Source organism: Amphiura filiformis, chromosome 3, assembly GCF_039555335.1.
Source record: "Amphiura filiformis chromosome 3, Afil_fr2py, whole genome shotgun sequence".
In the NCBI taxonomy this organism is placed as follows: domain Eukaryota; kingdom Metazoa; phylum Echinodermata; class Ophiuroidea; order Amphilepidida; family Amphiuridae; genus Amphiura; species Amphiura filiformis.
The window spans coordinates 42,227,768-42,253,918 of NC_092630.1; the positions used below are offsets into that span (position 1 = coordinate 42,227,768).

The 26,151-nt window shown below is 35.6% G+C and overlaps 1 protein-coding gene across 1 annotated transcript in view; it reads right to left on the reverse strand.

Annotated features, from left to right (window-relative positions):
- Positions 1-3,056: 3,056 nt before the first annotated feature.
- LOC140148551 (uncharacterized) overlaps positions 3,057-26,151 on the reverse strand; it is a 66,034-nt gene continuing 42,939 nt past the window's right edge. Inside the window, exons 33-48 of the mRNA XM_072170546.1 lie at positions 20,425-20,618; positions 19,836-20,056; positions 19,094-19,332; positions 18,258-18,397; positions 17,315-17,507; positions 16,507-16,652; positions 15,621-15,846; positions 13,925-13,939; positions 11,393-11,475; positions 10,663-10,848; positions 9,737-9,955; positions 9,250-9,396; positions 8,674-8,778; positions 7,950-8,082; positions 6,925-7,022; positions 3,057-3,454 (exon numbers count right to left, since the gene is read on the reverse strand). Coding sequence (XP_072026647.1) covers positions 3,203-3,454; positions 6,925-7,022; positions 7,950-8,082; positions 8,674-8,778; positions 9,250-9,396; positions 9,737-9,955; positions 10,663-10,848; positions 11,393-11,475; positions 13,925-13,939; positions 15,621-15,846; positions 16,507-16,652; positions 17,315-17,507; positions 18,258-18,397; positions 19,094-19,332; positions 19,836-20,056; positions 20,425-20,618 — 2,597 coding nt within the window. The 3' untranslated portion in view covers positions 3,057-3,202. The remainder of the gene's footprint in view (positions 3,455-6,924; positions 7,023-7,949; positions 8,083-8,673; positions 8,779-9,249; positions 9,397-9,736; positions 9,956-10,662; positions 10,849-11,392; positions 11,476-13,924; positions 13,940-15,620; positions 15,847-16,506; positions 16,653-17,314; positions 17,508-18,257; positions 18,398-19,093; positions 19,333-19,835; positions 20,057-20,424; positions 20,619-26,151) is intronic.

A 26,151-nucleotide genomic window follows, 5' to 3' on the forward strand; every position in this document is an offset into this window, starting at 1 on the left:
TTCGATGTTTTATAGGACATTTTCTACACAACACGATCAAGAAAACAGTTTGACTGTAGATCCCAAAACAAAGCTACTATACATGTTCAGAGCATCAGTGAAATTCCATAATCTTACTTCTGGGTAGCGTTTGTTTGTTCGTGGATGGGTTTGTTATAATTTTTTTCCAGTAATGATTTTGCCAAGCATCGATCGCGGTAAATGGATCATACATGAAAGTAAGTACCATTGATAGCTTTTCTTTTCATGCGTCAATAGATAAGCGGATTAAAACTTGGCCGATCGAAGTCGTTGTGGTTCCTTCTTTCTTCCATGATACAACATTTCCCTATTTATAGTAAGATTTTCTCAGGCATGTATCCTCTGGATCCTCGCATTTAATATTTAATGTCTCATATTGACTGATGTCATGCTATGACACAGCAGATAGGCCGCCCTCTCTAATTATAAATGTGAATAATAAAAAAAAAAAAAGAACTTCATGTGTGATGACAACCCTATAATAAACACAACAGAATAAACAGGACAAGTGGCATTTATTCAAGGGTATTCTAGTTTACTTAATGAAGAAGACTAAAGCAAAAAAAAAAACCATGTGTGCAAAAAGTATGTGAAAGCCATCCTAGCACATAGCCCTATGTGCTGGAGGCTTTTATTTTCGTAACTCAAAAAAAAAGGAAAAAAGGGGGCTAAAAACAATTTTTTTTTAATCCCACATTACTTGGCCTCTTGTTTGTTTCACTAAAAAAAATTGCATAAGCGCAGCTTGTTTTGCAAAATGTTTGAGAGACAAAACCTTTTTGTTTGGCATAAGATCATAAAATGTATGAAGAAAACAGTTTTGAGTCAAATTCAGATCATTCTTTGTGATTACAACCCGTAATCCTGGGAGAGATAACAAATAAACAAATAATCACATCAGAAAACCCATGGTTCAAATCTAAATATCACTATTTAATTATTTATTGATTATCAACATGATGATACACAATGTTCTTTGATAAACGAGTAAGCAGGATATGGATTAATCAATTAGATTTGTACATTTGAATGGTATCCATTACCTACTACTAGTACTAGTACTACATTCCTGTTGATGACATAATAATAGATCAATGTTTCACTACAATGATACACCTATTATCCTTTAAAGCTTTAATATACAATTTTGGTTGAATTATAATTTGGTTATTCTTTGCCAAATATTATAAAATATTATTAATAACAAATGTCAGGAAAGCTTTGTGGTCATTCTAAGCCAAACTAATGAGCAGGGGAAAACTCACTTACTATCTTAGCTGCTTAACTGCAGTGTTCTATGGTGGATTTAAAGTCATAATATGGCTTTATTTCAAACTTGCTCTGTTGTCCTGTTGTGAATTTGATATGAATCCAATTAGGTATAAGTTTGGACATGTGTAAACATTACAAATATGTCAAAAAAATGAAAAAAAAATGACCAAACTCATATATTATGGCTTTAAAGCATAAAAGTACAAACTGGACGGATTGGAAATAACTATGAAAATATACCTCATATAAATATAATACATTTTGTCAAGGTGTAAGCATATAAAATCACACACAATATTTTTCTAAAATGGACGGTTCTATAGTCTTACTTTTTACATAATTGATATGAAAGTTGCAAATATATGAAAATATCTTATTAAAATTTCAAACTTTTTGAATGACCCTAATATAATAGAATTGTAATTTTGTTCTTGTCATAATTTCAAGTTCAGGTATAATTAAAAATTCTTTAAAATTGGTTGAACGGAATCATGATTGATTGTTGTTTGGTTACCGACAATGGTTCACCACTTTGCTTGCTGAAAAAATAGTGGTCCATTTCACAATAACTTTTAACCCTTCTTAACTCAAGTAACCATTCGTAAAGCTATGAATACCCAATATACTAGACGTAACTTTACAAAGGATCCTTGTAGTAAATCCCTATTACATATGAAGGGTACTGTTTGTAAGTAAGTTTAGTAAAATGGAACTTCGTAAGTTACAAAAGATCTTGAGACTTACAAAGCTTCGTAAAGTTTAGTGAAATTGACCCCTGGTAATGTTTCAGTGGTAACTAATATGTCTAACTACATGTACACACTTGCACATAATTTCACAACTATTACACCACATACATTCTGAACACACAACAAACATGTTTGTAAACTGAGGACATATAAAATCAAAATATATTACATTCATGACATTCTCCACTTTAAATTAAATATGTTTATTATTAGTTCTATTATATAACTGCAGTGATTACATTTTAAACTTAGCTTTATGGAATGTTCTTGAGTAACTGAAAGTCTGAAACTCTGATAAGTATATATGGGTATATAGGCCCATTCAGTGATCCCATTGAAAGTGTAAAAAATCAAAATTGTGTTATAAATTGCTTAAAATAAAGGATATTCAGTCATTGAAATTGTCATTGGGTATTTCTGAAAAATAAAAGACACAAGGAAAACAGCAGTATTGACAAGTTGAAGCCACATTCAAATACATGTAGCTAATTTCTCTACTTAAGTACATATATTACAGTTTCATGTACAATGTCCTTATTTTGTCTTTAATTCATGACTTTTGGCTTAACCACTAGCAGGCTATGTTAACACATAGATGCTACTAACAAAGTTGCAAAAAAATGAATATTCATCATTTTTACAATTTTCCGAATGACCAAATCACTGAATAGGCCGTTATTATATAGCACTTTCTGAAAGTTCAAGCCAGCATATTGGATCCTAAGTCTATGTACAGATACTATCAATAATTACAGGAAAAGTCACTATCCTTCTGGTGTCATCAAAATGCTGATCATCATAACTGGTCTTTTTATGATTGCTTACCAGTGCTACACATACAAGCAACATCAGATTATGTACATACTACATACATCACCCTTAGCATCCCGGGCTTAGCATACAGCAAATGTTATCTTGTATCTATGAAGGATTTTAGCAGTGCCTGTAAGTATAGTAAGTCAGTACTCTGTCACACAGGCTTGCAATTCTATCACCCAACCCTAATGGGTTACAGTCTGGGTTGCAAGTCTTCTTGAAATCTGTTGCTCATGACATAACATGAGGTTCAGGGGAACCATTGGAATAATGAGGAATTTTGGAAAGCTATGAAACCCTCTTCTTAAAACCCAACTGTGGTATGGTAACATTTGATATTTGAATCAAACAGCATCATCCCCCGCCTCATCACCAGCATGCTTCTTATCTTCTATCATCTTAGCCAGAGCATCCATATCTGATGCAGCAGCCACACTTGTAGCTTGACGTTGCTGTTCTTTCTTCTTCTGCCTCTTCTCTTTCATGAGTCGTTTTCTCTCTGATTCGCTGATCTTGCTGACTTTGATGTTGACTTCTTGAGGTAATGGAGTTGGTTCTCTACCTTCCTCTGGTTCATCAGCCTCGGGAACGAACGCCTAGAAATTATTAAGATGCAAAGTTGGAGAGTCTAAATATTGATAGTGATACATTAAATGGTTACGGTGCAAAACAGCATTCTTATTATTATTTCATAAAGTTGAGGTTTGTAATGAGTTGAGGTAACGTCCATGTTCACTTCAAACTTAGTTATTTGGTTAAAAAATTAAAACGAGGAAGATGGGAATGATTCCAATTTGTTGTCCATCCTAATAGCACACGGTGTCTCCCTGTCAAAGTTGTGACAAAATTACCTACACATTGACCTTTTTTAAATTTAGAAAATCATAGTGTCAATATCCCTCACTCCTGTTGCGTTACTTAATATCCTGAATTCACTGAATGTCTTTTCCTTTGAAAATTATCTCGATGAGCGTGAATTATCTGAAAGTTTAAAACAATTCATTGACAAAGAAAAACCTTGCCAATACAGTAACTTATTCTACTTGCACCAGTAATGAATATGAACCGTGTCTGATTCATTGAATTTTGATATTCAAATAGCTCATAAATAAACATGATATTGAAACTACACACACAGCACTATTAATTTGCATCAGTAGACTGTATAGCTTTCTAACATGGAGCAAATTTCCCTACTCATTTTCTTTGCGGTATCATCAGCCAACGGGACACATACAAAGACAAGGAATACCTACTACAACTTTCTGAAAGGCACATACAAAACCTGCAACAGCACATGCAAGAACTATGGATGAAATTAATCTAGTTTTACCTAAAACTTTGGGAGAGAACCTTAAGGGGGTAGGTGGATTGGTAGGCAGATAAGTTTTGGAAAAAACAACCCAAAACAGACAGCTCCAGCAATGTAAAGAAGAGCTTCAGTGACATTATGCACATCAAGTATTTTAGAACACATCAGCCACAGAATCATCTGCATAGGTGTTGATTTACAAACAGCAATGGTCAAATGAAGTCACTATCAGAATCCTTCAGCTGCTAATACATGTACTGTCACTAGCCAGTGTGGATGACAGTACATGTACACCAAATGTATATAGTGCTCATGATACATCACCAAATTTTGATATTTTAGTCTATATAGCTACCTCAAGTCCAGTCAGGGCACTAGCTTTGAAGTTCAGTGTGTGCTGCAATGGCTTAGCGTTGTTTCTTGTGTGTACATATGCGTCACTTTGTATGTACATGCACCAAGTAACGCTAAGTTAACACAGAACACACACTGAACTTCAAAGCTAGCTCCGGTGACTGGAGGTAGACATATATATAGATTATATATAGACTATAGATTACATGCAAAAGGCCCGCAACAAGTTGCAAGTGGGATTTAATAAGACTTGTACCAGTAATTTTGTGAAACTGATCCTTCATCTATAATTTAATATTTCAATCATATAAATCGAGACGTGGCAATTGTATTTTTAGTAATTCATATAAGGATAATCTCTGGAAGCTGGAAGGATTCAGACATGGACTCATAGGTAGGTGAAGAGGGAGAACGGTGAGGAAGGATTTTTTGGTGGCAACTGCCTTTGGTGCCAAGTTCTGACCCACAGGTTGAAAGCCTCCGACTGCCAGCTGCTACAGGATTCAGGTTTGGGTATCATTCAAGTAACTACAGACATCAGGTACTTTTACCTGCCAAATCTGGCCTGCATATTAGTCCTCCTCCAAAAGATCTTGCAACTTTTGATTAAAAAAAGGAGCATATATAATGTATATACATCAACCAAATCTAACAGCTGTCTCAAGTGGTTTTCAAGGAGAACATCACTGTCATACAATACAAATTAAAGTACAGTCCAACCTCTTTTATCCGGCCATGATGGGACCAAGCATTGTCCGGATAAGTGAAAAATCCGGATAAGTGAATTACATATAATTCTGCATTGACTGTCCTAAGTATTGAAATTAGGACAACAAAAGATTGTTTCAACATGGGGTAATAACACTAATAGATGGCATTTGGGTGCTTTATCCAACATAATATAAGTCATTCTAGACATTCAGAGCATGGAATTAAGGTGTCAAATTATCAAAAACATGTTTTCCAGCCCGGTGGGTTCAGTCTTCACTGATGATGGGTATGCATGATGGTTCCAATTAGGGGTACTTTTCAAGAAATATCCGCCGAATTTTCGAGGACAAAATTGTTTGCGATTGTCCAAATTAGGGGTGTTTTGGAGCAAAATTGTCCTTGAAATGAAAAATAGAGTGTATTGCTAAGACTTTCGTCCGTGTTTTACCGCTACAGTTTTCGTTTTTTGTATTTTTTCTGTCCGTTTTTTAGTAGTTCCACACAAAATTGATAGGGTATTTTTTCCTAAAAAATTGTCCTCATTTCCCCATGAAATAGGGGGAAAATTCAAAAGCGTCCTTGAAATGGTAAAAATAGGGGTATTTTTTAGGAAAAAATGTCCTTGATTCCCTGTGATAAGGGGTGAAATGAAAATGCTTCCTCAAAATGATAAAAAAATAGGGTGCGTTTTTGAGTGCAAATTGTCCTTGATTTCGCGTGCAAAATAGGGGTAAAATTGTGCAAATGTCCTTGATTCTCCGCGAAATAGGGGGTCATTTTCAAATCCTGGAACGGTCATACGTCCTACCTTTAAATACAAACTGAACCCACCGGGGTTTTCCAGTGAAGATTTCAAAGCCGGATAACAGAGAGATCCGGATAAAAGAGGTCCAGATAACAGAGGTTGGACTGTACTACAAATCATTTGTGGAACACTACGCCTCTGTGACAGTTAAGATTAGATGAAGAATTTTCTCTCTTTGACCCCAAAGACTACAGTCAAATTGTTCACATGATATGTTGGGTGTGGCCTTCTATTCCTTGTTCTTTATCTTCATTTTGGTTTCTTTTTTCATTCCATTGGCCAGCATGCTTATATATAGGCTTTTTTTTAGCCTGGCTTGGGCATCAGCACCCAAGTGTGTCTCTATTATGGAGCAACTGTTTGAACAAACAAAACTGAAGTTCCGAACATTGCCCAACAAAGATTACAACCTTTCCCCTTTTGTTTATAGATGTTGCTTCTGATATCATTTTTTAATTAAAATAGTATAATAGGTGTATCAAACACAAAAGACAAAGATAGCATATAGGCCTAATATGTATTTGTGTTAATAAACACAGGTGTAAGGTAGGACTTGCAGATGAGCAATGATCAAATAATTTCCACTTATTTGGGTCCAATAAGAGTGATTATCTGATTCCAACATGAAAAATTTGAGCGAATACAGTCAAACATTGAGTTATTCCAGTTGAAATCCATACACCCTCTATGGAAGACATGTCATTAATCTCCCATGCAGGGGATTTCAATGGAGTCACCCATTCAGACAACCTAATTTGAAATGCACACTCGTGTGGAAGATAAAGGTCATATCCTCCATGAGGGGTGTATGGATTTCAACTGGAATAGCCCTTTGATTTGATTTCAAGTTTCAATAGCAGAAAGCAATCCCATCCTCCACTTACCGTTTTAGCTCCTGATTTATACTCCTGTTGCTCCTTGGCAAATTTCTCTTGTAATTGTGCTGCCTGTTGAGCCATAGTTTTATTTAAGTTAGAGTCAGCTGTAGATGTATCAAAATAATATACAGAAAGGTCATGATGTGGATCTTGTAATATATTCATATACTCTAAGAGCCAAATAGCCAATGTTAGAAAATATATGTAGTGTATTAAAAGTGTCTAACTGCACTGCACACCATATACTATGCATAGTGCTTTTGAACATGTGTGTATTACGTAAGATTGATTCATGTTCATTGGAGGTGGATGGATTAATATTGCTGGTATTTTCTGACATTTTTAATGAATATTTTGTTATAAAATAGCAAATATTGTCCAATTTCTTTGAGGTGTAGAGCAAACTGTAACAGATACATGTATATAACAACATTATTTAGAGGTTAATAATTGCGCATCGGTTATTTGGAGGGCATTGTGTAAAATCTAAACATTTTGCCTTTGGAACCGAGGAATATCCCGCGGGGCGTAGCCCAGAGGGATATTCGGAGGTCCAAAGCAAAATGTTTAGATTTTTCACAATGCCCGACATATTACCGATGCAAAGCTCATTCATAACCGTCACTTCGATCTCTTCACTTTACAAAATAACACAAAATGTTGCTCAAAAGTTTGTAAAAATAGATGATTTTTACCATCTTCCCTTTCCAAAAATCGATCAGGTTAAAACAGGACGACCAATAACAAAAGGGCATATCACAATCTGTGCAAATATGGTACACTGTAGCGCGCAATCCAAATATGGCAGCCCAAGCGCGCGCAGTTTGTGCGACGCACAATACGGCGCTCGCGGAGGTTACTAATATGTACTTTCGAACAATTACGCATTTTACAGTCAATTGTGAGATATTAATGACCTTGATTTGCGTTCGCGTTTTCACAAATAACTAATTGTGATTGAATCGCACGCATATCATTTATTAATGAGGTTATGAATCTATTTTATTGACACAACCTTATGTAAAACTTACATCTTCCCGATTCGGCTAAGGTCTTGAAATCAGCCTGGTTCTTTTCAGCTTTCATCATCATGGTCTGTGTTCTCTCATATCGAACTCGTTCTATCCTCTCTTTAATACTAGAGATCTGACGTTCACGCTCCTCCTATAGAGTACAACAATATAGTTTCCATTGCATATTACTGTTACATAAAAGTACCTCATGATGCTGTCATTAAATGAGATAAATATTCTGTTTTTATGTCTTTATCACACATACAGAAGTGTAAAACATTAATTTTCTACAGAATAATACAAATATTCATATCATTTAACAACTTATCAAATTTTTGTTTAGCTGTTCCAGAAAACTTTCATGAAACACCATCCCATCTTTGCTAAGAATGACAATATTCTCTGGTTTGAAGAACTTTTTAAATGTGTTCAGCAGGTGACCATCATCAATAAGATACATAACAAAGTAAGGCACTATAATAATAAAATGCTGTTTTTTCAGCATAGGATGTGTGACATCAAATGTGTGCTATCTGACTTCATTTAAATTAATGTGCTGCTGGATGCTTAGTAGTATGCAATTTTGTTATAAAACTACTTTTGTGTTTTATTTGATCAAATATAACAAGTAAACTTCCAACTTAAGTTCCATTGAATGAATACTTAGATGGGTTACTGCATGACTTATCTTCATCCCAGGACTCTTCAATGATAGTAAAATGTTTATTTCAAATTCCATTACCTTCTTAGATCTCTCAACAATTGTCTTTTGTCTCTCTCCTAAGCCAAGAATCATAGCGGCTGCATCTTGGTTGCGGGTCTTACGCTCCATGAGTCGCAGTTTGAGCTGTAATAGCAAATAGATTCATTATTCATTACTCCATCTGGCTAACAATAATATGGCAAATACGCTATTTGTCCAAAATCGTAAGGTACTGAACACTGGTTAGTTAATAAATTATGAGACTATTTTTATATTCCATTTTTCATGCAGACCTGTAGCCTTTGTTAAGACAGATACACCGGATTTCATAAGGAACAATGTAAGCTTTTCACCAATTCTGCAAATCTACCTGCCCAAGAAAGGAGACATCCTTTCACTAAACCCAAGTAATAAATGTATGATCTTGTTGGTGTTATGTCTTAATATCTCTTCCTAAACAGGTATTTGAAATTGGTTTGATCAAGTAGGATGAACTTTGTTTAAACATGATTTTCCCAAATTTTGAAATAAGGAAAAAGGTTGTCATAAAATCTGATCCGGTGCAAAGTTCTCATGTTTCATATTGTAATGGGTAAATTTATTTTATTTACATACCATTTTTTGTCTTTCTTCCTTCTCAGCCTCTATTCTCATCTGTGCTCTACTATGATCCTGCATCAATTTATTAAATAACTCTTTCTTTTTGTCCTCTGACACATCAACATCAATTACAGTCTTCTCTCGCTGTAAACCAAATCCATCCTGCAATAAAAAGCATTATTAATGGTTAAGAACCCAAAGCAATTCCCATTTTGAGCAGACACCTACACATGAGCGGAGTAAAATTGTACAAAAAACGCTTCAGTAATCAGTATTGAGACATTGATGTGTCTCATGCATAGCCCCACAGGGGGAGTACATTAGAGGCATCAATATCTCAGTACAAGTGCATTATTTTGTACAATTTTTTGAGCAACAAGTGATACACATTTATTAACATATTTCATACACAAGAAAAAAATCTTCTGGTTGGTTCTCACTATCTAACAGTGTATGAAAGCACACATAGGGCTTGCCTCAATTCACTTTATTCATAACATACCATTCCACTTCTTCTAGATGTAGCTGATGACGGGACAGATAATATTTCCTCCGTATCTATCCCAGCAGCTTCATTTTCTCTGAACTTGACAGCTCTCTGCTTTCTTTCCTCTCCTTCTTGTTTCTTCCGTTCCTCCTCTTCTTGCCTTTTAGCTTCTGCAATCTTAGCTTCTTCTGCTTGCTTTCTGGCTTCTCTCCGGGCAGCAAGGCGATCTTTCATCTAAATTACAACAATCATATTTGAAATTTGAGCTATTATTTTCCTCAATTAAAGCCTGTATTTTTATCATTAATGTCCGCCATAGCAATTTTCTTCAAATCGCTCCCCCCAGAAAAATCCTGGCTACACAATTGATAGTAATATAAAATATATGTCTGTCATGTATCTGCTGCTCTTTTTTCAACCTGCTTTAGATACAAAGCAGATTCTTATAAATTATAAATACCGAAAAATATAAATGACCAAAATTAAATATCAGGATTAAACATTATCACATACTTTCCATTATGAAATAAAGGTATTGTTTTAGCCACTGTCGTGCATCTATCGTTTCATATCACACAGGCGACATCATTATTGCAAGTAGAACAACAAGACAAAACCAAGTTGTTTTATGTCAAAAATTATGTTGCCTGTGTTATATGAGACAACAAATGAACGACAGTGGCTAAAAACAATAACTTTATTCTCTAAATCCTACATTGAATTACCTAGGGCTTAGAATGTTGTAATGCTGAACCGTGATATATCATGTCATATCACAAGACTAAGAACCAATAAGATTGCAGGAACTTTCTCAAGTTTTTAAGATTGGTACTTCTCTGCATTTATGTCTACTTTGTATTACACTTTTTACTTGTACCAATGTGTGTTGTGATGAAACAAAATAAATCTGAGGATGTACTTCTTTGCATTATTATTCTTACCAAACTGCTTTGTTTTTCTTTCTGTGCCTGTGTGCTTTCCTCCAGCATTTCTTGGTTTTTCTCTGCATTTTGTAACAGTGCTACTGCAGCCATGGCCTCGTAATCCTTATCTTGCCGCTTCTGTCGACGGGCTTCAAGTTTCTGCATGGCTTGACGTTTCTGTCTATTTAACTGTTCTTCCATAGCCTATTGAATAAGAGTAAGTCATTGAAAAGGTGTGTAGGGGAAATAGAACCAAACAAATATGGCGATAATCAAAGTTTACTAAGGTGGTCTAGCATACTATTATCTTTTGGGTGTCTTGTTACGGGTGAGCTACCATTGATGCAGACTATTGAGCTATAAATCTGTGGCTAAACCTCATGAACTACATATGTACCCTGGTGGCATCTCTACATGTTATAGTTCTAACCCCACAAATTCATCTGTAAGCTGTTTAACTTTATGTTACAGGTGATGATATTGGACAAATGTACCTTCTGCGTCAGCATACTTTTCGTAGAATAACACAATCGCACAACCTACTTGACCAAACTTTGACCTTGCCTAGCGAAGACAATTTTCCAAAACTTGATTGGTCAATTCTCAAAAGCTGTGTTTGCGCCTTAAGCTTGTGGTCTTTGCGTAGTATGCTCAATGCAAATATCTGTGAGTATCCAAGTTGGCTCTCATGATAGAGAATTAGATCTTTTCCTATAGTACCCAGCTAAGGCCTATAATTTACACTAACCTGTCTCTTTCTCGCATGCTCTGCTTCAAGTTGTTTTAGCATTGCTTCAGCATCAAATGATTCTCCTTCCTTCTTCTCTTTTTCTGTGGATAAACAGGTGAGTAACAGAGCATGACCTTTTGTACACAACATTTCATTTTTTAAATCACCTATACCTCATGTCACTTTGAATTTGGTATCACATCGAAATGTGTTGCTGTATGTGAGAGAGTGCATTCTGAATGTGCTGCCTTTACACACAAGCAAATTATGCTGTGCTTCCAAGAATGATGCGCTTGCTTCAAAGCTACTCAACCTAAAACATGCAGTGGCATCACTACCAAACTCAAAGAGACACCAAGGTGTGTTTAGAGGTGTGTGAATGATGAGTTGGTGGAAGTGGGAGGGGGGGGGGTGCATAGTTGTGTGATGTGTTGGGGGTAGTGTGTGAAGTGAGGAAAGTTGATCTCTTTGCATTTGTTTGTTGTAGTACTAATTTTGGTAACTGTATGTCCTTTATTTTTTTGGGTGTGTGAGTGGGTGTGAATGTGTGTAGGGGTGTGCCTGTGAGTGATGGCTTGTATGAGCGAGTAAAGAAGGTTGTTTGCATTTGAAGTGTCTTTGTTTAAAACTATTGTCAAATTATATTTATATGTCATTTATTGTTTAGCTTATGTATTTTTATCTGTGCAATGTATGTATTTTCAGCCTTTGGCTGTGAAATACATTTTTCTAATAAACCTTGAATGAAATGATGAAATAAGAATTAGTGGTACCACAGACAGAATACAACTCAATTAAGATTTGTGAACATTTAAAGGCTTTTTCAAAGACTGCAGCATTTAGCACAAATATTTTGATTGATTCTGATCCTGTGTCAAAAAGGTGGTTTTGTTACATTTTGATGTACAGCTTAGATTTCAAAACACTGTCTCTTGAGTATTCCTTCACTTAGAAGATTCAATTAGGTCTTAAATTGAGACTAATTACTCATGTTTTTAACCTGTTTTAAAATAATTTTTAATTATTTTCTTATGACGTTTGGCATGAAATGTGCCAAGGGTGGTTGAGGATTAGGAGGAGGATGATTAGGAGGAGGGATTCGTATCGTAAATTTGATCTAAAACCCCCATTAAAGATTTGAATTTAGTAAAAAAAAATGTCTAAATGAATTTCCAGACATCTAAACCAAGTAAATAAATACAGAAGGTCATTTAAAAGACTACTACTTGCTCAGAATGATTGTAAATGTAGAAAAAAGAGGTGGGGTTAAATCCCACCTACTTTGTGATTGTTTTTGCCCGCACTCTCTCATTGTTTAACCGATTTCCATAAAAAAGGGGTCAAAATGCTCAGGAGGATGAACCACTTCAAATGAGACGTGTAGGTAAGATGTTTGAAACATTTCATTTTTTTACTATGTAACACAAAGGTACCCCAGCTTGTGACACAGGACCTTCTATGATACATCCAGGTATATATATGGGTAACAGAATATGCTTGCAAGGTGAAAAATATGTCAAACAAGAAGGGAAAGAAAGAAATGGGAAGGAAAGTAGGAAAGCAAAAAGAGGAAATAGTAGCTCATAAAGTGCATACCCTCTTCTTTATTTTCAAATAACAGCAACATAGTGATTTCATTTGATGCACTCTTTTTTGTATTCTGGGCAAATATATTATGTGAAATAAGAAAATATTATCCTGGACTTGTCTTTTTGAGAATCCTGCCAATCATATTTATGCAATGAAATGTAGAGCAAAGTGTGCCAAAAATACAGACAACACAGCTACAGAACACAGGACAGGACAATAAATAAAACATATCAAGTTGGCTGTGATGCAAACAAACATGGTGCTAGGGATTTATGCAGCAAAAAATACAATATGTACAAAGAAGAAAACTTCAGCCCAGTGTAAAAAATATTGAATTATGCATGTGTACATAATAAGACAAAAACAATCAGTATATTAAATATGTGCAATTAATGTTACTGCAAAGATGAAAAAAAAACAAAAAACATACATTATCATTATGGCCACCACATGAATGTAAACAGTTTATTGTGTGTGGATACATTGCAAGATATACTGATTCACATATTGTAAATAGTTTGACAGAAGATTTTAGAAATGTCAATAACATGTTTGGGACAGGTTCCATAATATTATCAAGAATTGCAAGAAAGTCATAAGTACATCACTGAGATTTTTGCCTAAATTTATGTGGCATTCCATAGTGTACCATAATGGAGTACCACCACGTGACATGCATAATACAACAAAATGGTTTGGAAAGATATGTCTATATCAGATACTTGGTGATTGTAAAGTTAATTGAGTCATTTTTAAATACTAGTAGCTAAAATTTTAGTAAGTATAATAGTAATTGATTGTTCAAAAAGCTCTCTCCTTTGCTATTTACTCAGGTAAATCATCAACCCAATATTACAGTTACTATTCTCTTATGACCTTCCAATTATTCAATGAAAATAAGAGTGTGAAATGTTATTTGTTATGAAATAAATAGTGCAGGAAACATGATAAACTACTCACTCAATATGGATTTTTCTGGAAGAAATAGAAAGACAATTTAAAGTTATTTGATATTACATACTAATTGAATTAGTGTTACTAATATTACTATATTACTATAAGTTACTATATTTGAATCAGGATTGCTTAGGGATCAGACATCCACAACAAGCAGAAACTATGTGTAGTTCATTAGGTATAAATAATTCACTAAATTAGTTTGGTAGATAGGTGGTTAGTTTGGTAGGTAGGTAGGTATAGATCGGTAGGCAGGTATAGTTCAGTAGATAGGTAGGAAGGTCGTTTGTTTGGTTGATTGGTTGGTTGTTTATTTATTTATTTATTTCAAGTAAAAAACATCACAAAATTGGCAGCTCAAAAGCAAAATTGATAAGTAATTTACAATTTAAAAACACTTTTAACTCAATCAATCGATACCCCATCATTGCACAAGATATTTCCTTAAAAGCCAAAAAATTGCATAAAGAAAGCCAAGAAAATACAAGAATACAACACACTTTCAAACTTGGCCAAATTAAGTGGTTCCATTAAGGAGCCTAGAAAAATACAGAATTGGGCAATTCCAAAATATATTTCTTTTGCAATTCCTAAATATATTTCTTTTGTATATGTTCATGAACCTTCCCTTGCTGACCTAAGGTTCATGCCACGGATCCTCTTTGATTGGGGAGCCAATGCTTGAATATGTTTAAGTTGTAGGCACTGGTGACAAATTTGGTGCTAATAGCAACCCTAGCGGTAAGGACTTAAGACCTATGCTCATCAATGCCAATGGCTTATTATAATGATCATAACCCTTGTGCAGTATGATGCAGCACAGTCCCTTCTGAATTAATTCAATCTTGTTAATAAATTGAGAGCTTGTGATACAGAGCATCATACTGGAACACAAAAGATTTGAGGACAGGTCTTATATAACCCTGGTTAAATATTTAATTGTGAGACCAGCTCATTTGAGTTTCCTGAACATGAACAATTCAACATTGGCCTTGATAATTATATCGTCATTTGAGATTAGTTTTAGAAGGCAACTCGAGCAACTTTGCACTGCGTTTTCGAAAGTAACCCCAAGCAACTTTGCACTGCAGAGCCAGCAACTTTGAAATTGTTTTTCCACACAGACTGTATACCAAAGTGTACTTGCAATACATGACACTTAGCAGGGTTCAGACTTAAAGAGAGTTGTTGTCATCAGCCCAGGCACTGACATTTCAGATTACACCAATTGAGTAATAGTGCAGGAAACAAAATATATGATAAACTACTCACTCAATATGGATTTTTCTGGTAAAGTAATAGATAAACAATTGATAGTTATTTGACATTGCATGCATATTGAATCAGATATTTTAAATCAGAATTGCTTTAGTTCCAAAAGTAAAACTATTCATCAAAAGCAAAAATTATACCAAGAAGTTGTCAGGTACTAAAGTGGGTTATCCATTTTCCATATTCAATCAAATTAGTGCTCCTCTCCTAATAAGCGCCCCTTTGAACTTTACTAATTCGCATCAGTTTTAAGTGCTCCCTTTCAAAGCATTTATAGCATGAAAAACATTTTGTTCTATGGGCATTGCTTCTCTGTTCTTGAACTATAACATTGTTTTTCAAGAAAATTTCCAGTTTCACTTGCGGTAAACTGTAGAGTGATTAGCTACCATCAACAAGAACAAAAAAATGTTCATTATTTACTCACCTCTTCGAAGAATTTCTTCTTTTTCTTTCTCCATCTCAGCTTCCATTTCCTCCATCTCTAATTCTTGCTCCCTCAATTTAACCTGGTCTTCCTCAGACAATTGTCGTTCGCCTTCCACCATTGCCATGGCACTGGCATTGAAGATTGTAAACACCAAGTTTTCCAGCCAGTATTCACGACGGTGACGTCGCTGAGTCTTCTTAAGCTGCGTGAGGACTTCTTCTGCCTAAATTCAAATAAGTGTTTACAATAGTTCAAATAATGCATTACTCTGAGGGATCCAAAACATTTTTGGAATGATACCCTATTTTTTGAAAGTTACACTACTCGTGACCCTGTATAGAAATTGTGTCACATGTCCCAACTCAGTTCTGTGTAGACTTGTGACCACATGTTTTGAACTCCCAACCTCAAATTGAGTTGTGTCCCACTAGTTGAGAACCACTGCATTGTTCAGGATCTTTCATTACAGTATGATGAAAAGATGTGAGATATTTCAGGTAGTTACACTTTATACATTGGGTACTGTCCTCATCCTAGAGTAAAATGGAGATATATATCTGAAGCCCTTTGTTAGTTTTTGTATGCATCAAAATCCTGAGAAAATTTTATTAATTTGTCCAAATATTGCAAGTAATACTACATGTAATAAATCAATGTATGAGTTACCCATAATGATTAAATAACATAATAATTATGTTCATAAGTATTTCTTCTATAATTCAAGACCATATTAAACAGACTAGTTTGCATATAACGTCCAGACCAAAAATACTGTACTGCGCAGGTTAGTAACCAATCACATTGTGTCTTTGACCTGACGTCAGACGCAAGCTAGTCTATTTCATTCTGGCTTTGATTATAGCATCCCTTATGGAACACTGACCTGTTCAGTTGACAGCATATTTGTGAGGGCGCTGTTCTCTTTGCTTTGTTTGCCTTGCAACTCAGCCAGCAGCATAACACACACTTCATCTTCTATTTGCTCTTCTGTGAGCCTCTTGCCTTGTGCAACCAAATTGCGACGAATATCTAAAATGAACCAAAAATTGCCAAATATATGATTATAATATTTCAACTCAAAGGTATATGCACACATTACAAACCCATGATTTTCATCTGCTAGCTCAGAAAGACAGGACAGAATGAAACAGCAGTTGGAACTTTTTTAAAAACAGTAGTTCCTTCTCGACAAGCACACCAACAGCTGGAAGGATGTCAAAGTTCTGGGTTAGTATTCTAACTGGTTTATCTCAGGTGTCACCCCAAATTAACTTACTCAATAAAGATAACCACAAACTTAAACCAGTATACTGATCCACTTTGTCACATGACACTGTCATTATGACATCACATGATCATCAAGATCAGTAACATCAGTTTAATATGATAGTCTCTCAGAGAGAGAGAATTGTTGAGTTTTAGCTGTATGTAAATGTTTCAAAATTCATTCCAGTAAAAATATGGTAATAAAACTACACACCAATTTGATATATTCAACTTAAAGATAAAGTGTAAAAACTAAAATCTTCTATTCCAACTAACCAGCAGGGAACCAAAGGATGAATCCACATGGATACAAGTATGTCACACTAACAAAAGGTAAATTTTAAAACAGCAAAAATGTGACACAACAAAAGATAAAGGTAATATAATATCATAACAACTATTTTTTAAAGATTCTCTCCACCTACCTTCCATTCTTAGCAGCACAGCTTTCTTCAGAATAGAGAGTTGCTTTTCTTCTCTATCAGATATTCGAGTCAAATGATGCTCTAGCTGCTCTGGTGCAAGAAACTCTGCATCAATGGCGGCAAATTCTTGGTCTGCTTCTCTCTTCCACGCTTCACGTTCTTCTTTCAAATGGGATATATCATCTCCAAGACTCTGTGGATATTTATTGGGGGAAAATTATAAATATTTACTTCATTCCTCTCTCTAAGACTGGAGAAAATGTACTAAAATTTGCACAATCATGTGTATGTACTATCATTTTTATAAAGTAATAAGAACACATGCACCTATTCAACACTATACTTTGTTTCACCTTGGGTTTGATAGCAATGTCAGTGCTTTACAGCGGTTGCACCGCAAGCATACATAGAAACCTCCTTTGCACGTACGTATATTCTGTACGCGATTAGGTTAGTACACATAATTCAATACTTAAGACCATGCAATATGCATCTCCATCACTACAAAACTCAAGGTGATACAAAGTATGCCAGATTTCTTAATTTAGAAGTGGTGCAGGCAAAGACATATATCCAAGAAATGTCACACAAACACTTGCAAAGATTGCAAGCTTATTTAAGGATTTGTGTGATAGTGATGGGTGAGGGTGTGAAGGAAATGGCCAAGTCTTCACTAGTCCTTTCTGATTTGGGCATGGCACTTCTGGATGGGGTGGCAGTAACAGGTGACATGTCACAAACACTTGTAAAGACTGCCATCTAATTTTGGGAATCCTGTAGTAGGGATGGGGTGAGGGTGGGAAGAGTGAGACTAAGTTTTACTTTTGATTAGGGCTAGGAACTTCTTTTGGGTGGCAATAACAAGTAAATTTCTCAAATCAAATATTCCAGTTCGAGGTAAAAATGTTTACTTTTACATTGCATTATCCTCCCTCCATCTTACCTTGTCATTTATTTGTTTAGCTTTGTCCCACTCAGCCTTATCCACCTGAATCATGTCCATTAGACGCACCAAGACTTCTCGTTCTGATGCATGCTTCTTTTCAACCTCATCCAGGATAGAATTATGTAGTGGAATTTGACCTTAAATATAAAATAATATAACATTAGGTGAGCAAATGTAATTTTAAAGCTAAAGTCAACTCGGAGTGGTGCCGCTCTGACGAGAACAAAATACGATTTTGGAGCGGTGCTGAGCGGCAAGAGCGCCTTTCAGAGTCATGCCGCTGCCGCTCAAGTGCAAGCGGCATGACGAAGCGTCACGCCGCTCAGGGGCAAGCGTCAGACAGTATAAAACCAGCATAAACCATTAGCTTCTAAAGAACTAAAGACCTGATGCTGGTTTCATGCGGTGTAATGCTTCACAGTGCCTCTCACATTTTTCAGCAAGCAGAAATCGTCACCAATCAGTACACCACTGAGAGGCAGCAGCATGACTCTGAAAGCCATTATTGCCACTCCGTGCTTATTGGCTAAAAATTGTGTTTTGTGCTCATAAGTCAGACCGTTGTATTTAACTCCTAGGAATCTGACGCTTTGGGCAAAGCGTGGAGTGATCGCTATATCGTCTTGCCACTGATCACCAATAGCGTTTCTGGTGTGACTGCGCAGTGAAGCAAAATCTTCATCAGAGCAGCAAAACGGCAAGTAGTAGGAAAGTTTGTAACCAACATAAAAGTTACACCTGTCATTCACAACAATTGGTTGCTTCAGTTCAGTTCAGAGATTTTATAACACCAGTATAGGCCTTCAGCCAGTATACAATACTGCATAACTTACCAGCACCCTGTATAGCCTTTGTGGTTTCCATAGCATCTGCATTCACATTTTCTTCTTGGTCCCTCTTCAACTGTCCAAAGATGAATGCTTTACTCATGAAATCATCCGATCCCATTTTATCTTCTTCATCATCGCCAGTTGGTTCCTCAGATTTTTCCTTGGCTGCAGCTCTTTTTTGCCTCTGAGCTAAAAGACGTTCTCGAGCAAGTTTCTTTTGTCTGTCTTTCTCCTTAAAAAGGCTGGAAATGAAAATGTGAAAAAGGAGGCAAAAGGAAATAAGTGCACAAGGTGGTAGTAGTAGAAAATAAAAAGCTTTAAAAAAATACATCATTTATCGCCAAGAAAACAGAAATTTCGGTCTCATTTTTTAGTTAAAACTTTAAATAAAAGAACTGAAGTGTGTACGCACGATACATGATCTTAAAGATCATATCACATCAACCTTTTACACTGCCATCTCAAAATAAGGTTCAACCCACAAAGTGTGTGCATGCGCTTTCAAGCACATGCTTTAATTACCACCTGCGCTTTATAAAAACCTTCTACACGTTGCTAGAAAAGCCAAAAAACAAACAAATATGCACTTTTAGCCCATGCTACTACAGGGATAACCTCATTTTGGTAGCAAGATGATGGAACGGTGCAAAGGTTCAATTACCAATGACTTAATTTATATAAATTATTTTGGAAGTTGGTTTAAACATCACCATAACAGAAAGTTACCATATTAATATATACTCACTTTGCCTGTCTACTGGCCTCATTAGTCTGTGCCATACCAAATATCATAGCTGCTGTATCCAAGGTATCTTCCTCCTGTAACTTACGTTGATCACGTTTGAGCTTGGCTAGCGCCAGTTGTCGCTCTCTTTCACTCTGCAGCTTGGCGTCTTGGTTTCTCAGACTAGCTAACAAAGCATCTTTTTCATCATCAAAATGGTTGTTCAAATCTTCCAGGATGTTCTAGAGGTTAAAGAAGTCATTGTTGATTTAGAAGGAGAAATGTTTAAGTTATAGTTAAGAAATAAAAACATGTGACTGAGACAGTAGTCTTTGTATTCTCTGTTCATTGTATTTGGATCCTTCTTCCTTACCAGTGCTATTTTATTTTCTAACACTGACAAAAACAAACCCCAAATGCAAAAGGATTTCAGTATTATCTAATTTTGAGTGTATCATCAACACCTTCTTTGATCATTTGAATGTTTATGGCTTCCCCCTTTCAACCTTTTTTTCTATGCCTTGGCCTATGTTATGGTTCAAACATTTCAACATAAAATTTCACATAGTTATCTAATTGTCCAATTTTAAATCCCAATTCCAATACCTACCCTCTTCCTGCCTCTCCTAGTTTCCAGAGCATCTTTTCGTGATTCTTCTTTATCCACAATTTCCTCCAGAGTTTCATCATCTGCTGCCAATCCTTCTGCTTCTCTCTCAGCTTTCAACTGCTTGAGACGTTCTAGTCTCTTCTTCATTCTGTCCTCCTGCTGTGCCTTAGTATCACCAAGCAATCTAGCCAATTCTGTAATGCAGAATATTGGACCTTAAATTGTCTTAGGGGTGAGGTTTAACTCCTGGGTAAATCCCGGGGGTGATTTTTTAAAGGGTAATTTTACAAAAATAGAGACCCATTATCCAAGGATTTTTCAAAAATAGGGACTCATATTTATCATATTTATAGAGTTGAGCTTTAAAATAATGAATTGTATTTTTCATGCATACATGTAGGACAAAAATGTAAAGAGAGACCCATTCTTCAAAACATAGACCCAGGTCTGAAGATTGTTTTTGGTGAAATACCTACTCGTTGGACTGGCATATCGGTCCCTGTATGCCTTACATATGTGAGTACCCCACCATGTTTGTTGGCCTTCTCACCCCTTCCATTTCATTGTTGTGAGTGAATATGGAGAAAAGGTTGATTTGATTTAAATTGATACACCAAATCCAATCGAGTTCAAGGTAGAATATTTGATCAAAAATTAGGGCAACAATTCAGAAAAGCATGATATATATATAGGGTAATTGTATAAAAACCGTATGGGTATCTTTTTTTAAACTACACTTACTCCCTCTATAAGTGTTAAGAATCATTTGCAGGAGGCTGCACTGTGGGTGTATGCCAGCAAATAGCACTTATGCCCATTATTTAACTTTGCATATATTTTTTTTCCTCCCACAACATATAGCTGTTTTAAGTAAACACACCCCTACTTCTAATCACTACCAAACATGGACCATGTGCAGAACTATGCAAACATGGATGTATACATTCTGTTTCCAACTATCTAACTTGGGACATTTTGTGTATCACCTGTTGGATGTTGTGTATAAATATGCCATTTAAATTATTGACCGTGGACTAATTTTTTTACCATCTGATAGTGGATGTTTTTAAATGTATATTAGTATAATTTGCAAGTAGTCATGAATCTTGGATGCTACAGGGTCTCTGTGGCGTTTATGATTGGATAGCACGGTGGAGTTGTCCACATCTGGGGGCCCGCACACCCCACACACACACCCCACACACTGACAAACACATAAAAACAAAAGCATGCACATAATGAAGTTTCTGTTTCTGTCTTTAATATATTTAAACATATATGCAATCAGTGATGCATGTTCACTTCAGAAATGCCCATTGTCTTGTTACCTGGGAGTATGATAATCAGATGGAGATTCACTTATTGAGGGAAGAAGCATAATGAAGGTATTGGTTCAAGACTTAGAATGACCCCATTAATAACCTTTGATCAATGAACACCCTATAGACACAGGCAGCAGCCAGCGTGTATTCTATTTTATTTATAAAAAGCTATTTTGAGGAAAAAACAGGCAAACAAACAAACAAACAAAGAAAAGGAACAAAGAAAAAAATACACTGACCAGCTGTGCAGATGTCATAGCTAGTTAAACATGGAGGTTCTTGAACAACAAGTCTTGCCTGCTTTTGTGGTAGCCTGCTTTCACAATTAACAGACATTTTATTGACGGGGTAAAAGAACATTACAATTTCCATTACAATTTTCTGCAAAGTCTCCCCTGGTAAGGCTACCCAATAACAAAATGTCTATCCTACCCACTGCAACACACCACCCTACAACACCTCTACCCTCACCACACCATAAAAACTAGATCTGGAGATAATTTGTCCACAAGATTGAATTTATCACATTTTCAACAATTTTTGCAGAAGATTGTCGCATAAATTGTATGCAAATTACCTACTATATTTGCGTACTATTTGTCAAAAAACTAATCAGGTGATCAGCATGTGGCTTATGGTACCCTTCATTATACTCCTGACAGATCTAGAAATAATTTGTCCACGGGCTCTGCTATATTAATTTTCAATGATTTTCGAATAACACATGTAAATTATCTACTTCATTTGCATAACTGAAAAATGTACTGGCACAGAGCACAGCTAGACAGCCCACCATGTGGCGTCTTCATAGCTCTAACATATCCCGAGAAACAACTCCATATGGCCGGACAGACAGACAGCAAAGTGGTTACCATGGTTACTACGTCTCTTCCTGAACACAGTTCAGACAAGACAAAGAAATCAATCAATTGATTAAGTACATGTTTAATTTTCAATGAATAAAATTTAGTATTTTACAGTAACCTGTAGCAATATTAAAGTCAATGATACATTGTAAATTTACTCTAATCCATACAATAGCATGAAAATAGAATCATTAAACTGTTGAAGTTAATACAACCAATGTGGCCAGACTCGTAAAAGCAAGCATGTAACCCATGCCTGGTTAGTAAAACCCCAGTCTTCGAGAACTTTGCCCCTGGCACGTAAGATCCAGAAAGGCCTGAAAAATGTTAATTATTTTCATACAAAATTTACTGCCAAATTGTTTTTCCAAGGAGCAGGCTGCTTCATCAGCAACCTCTTGCCCACATTTGTTAGTTGGGAAGTGTTTCACATTTCTTCCAATCTTGCTGGTTTACGTAGTTTCATCTTTAACTGATTCCAGAATAACTCTTGTCCAATAGGATCTTCAGGCCACTTCAACACTTCCTTGTAACATAATAACTGACGAAGCAATAACGTCTTTTTACGATCAGGGATTTCTCCAATCTGTACAAGAATTAGTACATCAACATTGTCTATTACCATTCGCATTCTTGCAAAATGTAGCTGATAATGACACCATCCATTATCCATGAAATTCTCTGATAAAACTGCAATCGTTTTGCGGCTTTGCTGAATACCGTGACAAATGGCATTGAGAATATAATGTCCTGCTGGAATGTCACCTCTTTCTTTAAGACAAAGCCGGAATTGTTCCGGTCCATCTTCAATGTTTGGAATGAGTTGATCATTTATCCATGCTTCATTGTCTTTATGATACGCAACATAAGCATGATATCGGCGCCTCATGATTGGTGCTTCATATGGGTCATCAACATCATCCTCATCATCACTGTTAATGATATCATCATCATCATCACCATCTACATATCCCTGATACCTTCGCCCATAAAATAAAATCCATAATTTGTAATGTATGCGCCATCTAAATTTATAAATGATTGCTATGGTTAAACACATAACTAGCAGACATGACAAACTTGGGGCAATGTAGCGTTCAAGATGCAGCCTGCAGTCTAAAGTAAATTCTGTAATACCAAGATTCTCTCTGGTTGCAGGAGACTTACACAGGTATGGGGACTGTGGATATATGTACGTTCTTGTATCTGTTAATATCCAATCTTGCAGCGGCTTTATATCACATGTGCAGGAAAATGAATTATCTCCAAATTGAACATACTGCAAGTTATTTGGTGTTTTCATCAGAAAGGTAGGCAGTGTAGTCAATACATTGCCAGATAAAATGAGTGTTTGTAGACTATAAAGACCTTTCAAGGAATTCAAATTGGCAAGTTTGTTTCCAGCCAAATTCAGGTAGGTAAGATTTGTCATGTGATGAAATTGATTTTCAGGTAAGCGTTCTATTTCATTGTGACTGAGATCAAACTGTATTAGGTTTATAAGTGATGAAAAATTGTTTCCACTAATATTGCCAATTTTATTGCCACTCAGACTTAAATATTGTAGACTATGGCTCTCAAGAAGAAATTGGTCAAGTGATGATAATTTGCAGTTTGTTAATATCAGCTGTTCTAGGTGAGGAAAATGATTGAATTCTGCATTTTCAAACATGTTTCCCCCAGAGTCTGATATGACGAGTGACTTGAGATGTGTGCAGTTACCCCACACAAATGGATCAATAATGTGAACAAAGTCAAGTCTACTGAAGGTAACTTCCTCAAGTGCAAGGGATGAAGTACACAGTGGCAGAGATGAATCATACACAACTGTAGCAACATATTCAGCTGAAATATAAATAGATCTGAGGATAGGGTTAATGGGCATAAAAATAATATCTGTGTTAATATCTTTCAAATACACATCAGTGAGATTACGAAATAATCCAATGTCAACATCTATAATGGGATTCCTTGAAACATCCAGGGATTTCAATCTTAAGCTGATCCCATCATGGTATGTGCCCTGCATGTAATTATTGCTCAAATCCAAGTGTTCTAGTGAGTCTGCAAGCATTTCCATTGCTTTGTAAGGAAATTTATTGAGACCAACACCACTGAGATCCAATGACTTTAAGTGCCATAATCCTCGAAAGGCATTTTTGGCTAGAGTTATTGACTTTCGCGTTAAATCACGGTAACAAGGGTTACTGATACTCAAAATATGGAGGTGTGGAAAAATACCAAATGCATCATCTTCAATTGATAAATAAGATAATGACTTGCAATACGAAATTATCAAAGATGACAGAGAAGCATTTAACAATGATCCGGGCATCACAGGTTGAAATATGCTATTACCACTTATTTGCAGGGTCAGAGTGGATAGTGAGGCTGGTAATCTTGTGATTAGTTCTGACCATTTGGTGACATTCCAATATTCAGTATAATTATCTTTATTATAATTATATGATGTGCTCAACTCCTTCAGATTAGTCATATTTTCAATAGAACAGGTTACATAGTCAAAATTATTGCCAGACATAGCTAGTGTCGATAACATCAAGAGGCCTTCTATTGCTTTACATGGAGTAGAGGATAGAGAATTTTGGGAAATGTCTAAATATGTTAGATGGATAAGATTCACAAACAATGTCTCTGGTAAGCTTGATATGATATTCCAGGAGAGATCTAAATGATTCAGACTGATGAGATTTACAAACAATGTCTCAGGCAATGATGATATGGCACTGAAGGATAGGTCTAAGAACTTTAGACTGATGAGATTCACAAACACTGTCTTTGGTAAGCTTGATATGGCATTCCAGGATAGATCTAAATATTCCAGACTAGTAAGATTGATTATAATTGTAAAATGTCTAAGGGGTTTACAATTGCTCATCTTAATATTCAAAGTTTACGAAACAAAGTGGACCATGTCAGAATTTTACTTGATGAAAATAATATTGATATGTTGTGCTTGACAGAAACTTGGCTGAATAATGATGATAATGATAGTAATATTACAATTGAAGGATTTAAATTTTGTAGACTTGATAGAACAACAATGGAGCATGGTGGATTATTATGTTATGTAAAAGATGGTATTGTTTTCAAAGAGAAATCTGATTTGCATGATAATGAAGTTGAAGCTCTCTGGGTTGAGATCAATCTTCCTCACACTAGGCCAATTCTCCTTGGCACTGTTTACAGAGTTCCTGATTCAAAGGCTGCCTATTTAGACAAATTAGATTTAGTCTTTCAAAACTGTACTTCTATTTATGATGATGTTGTAATAGTTGGTGATTTTAATTTGGATTTATGTAAAAAATGTAACAGTAGTAAAATAAATAAAGTTGCTTCTCATTGTAACATGAAGCAACTTATTGATGATTATACTACAATTACTGAAACAACCAAAACAAAATTAGATCTTGCTTTTGTTTCTAATCCTAATCGAGTTTCTGACTCGGTGTTCATAGTTTTGGTATCAGCGATCACTCCTTAATATACTTGGTACGGAAAAATAAAAAACCAAAAGC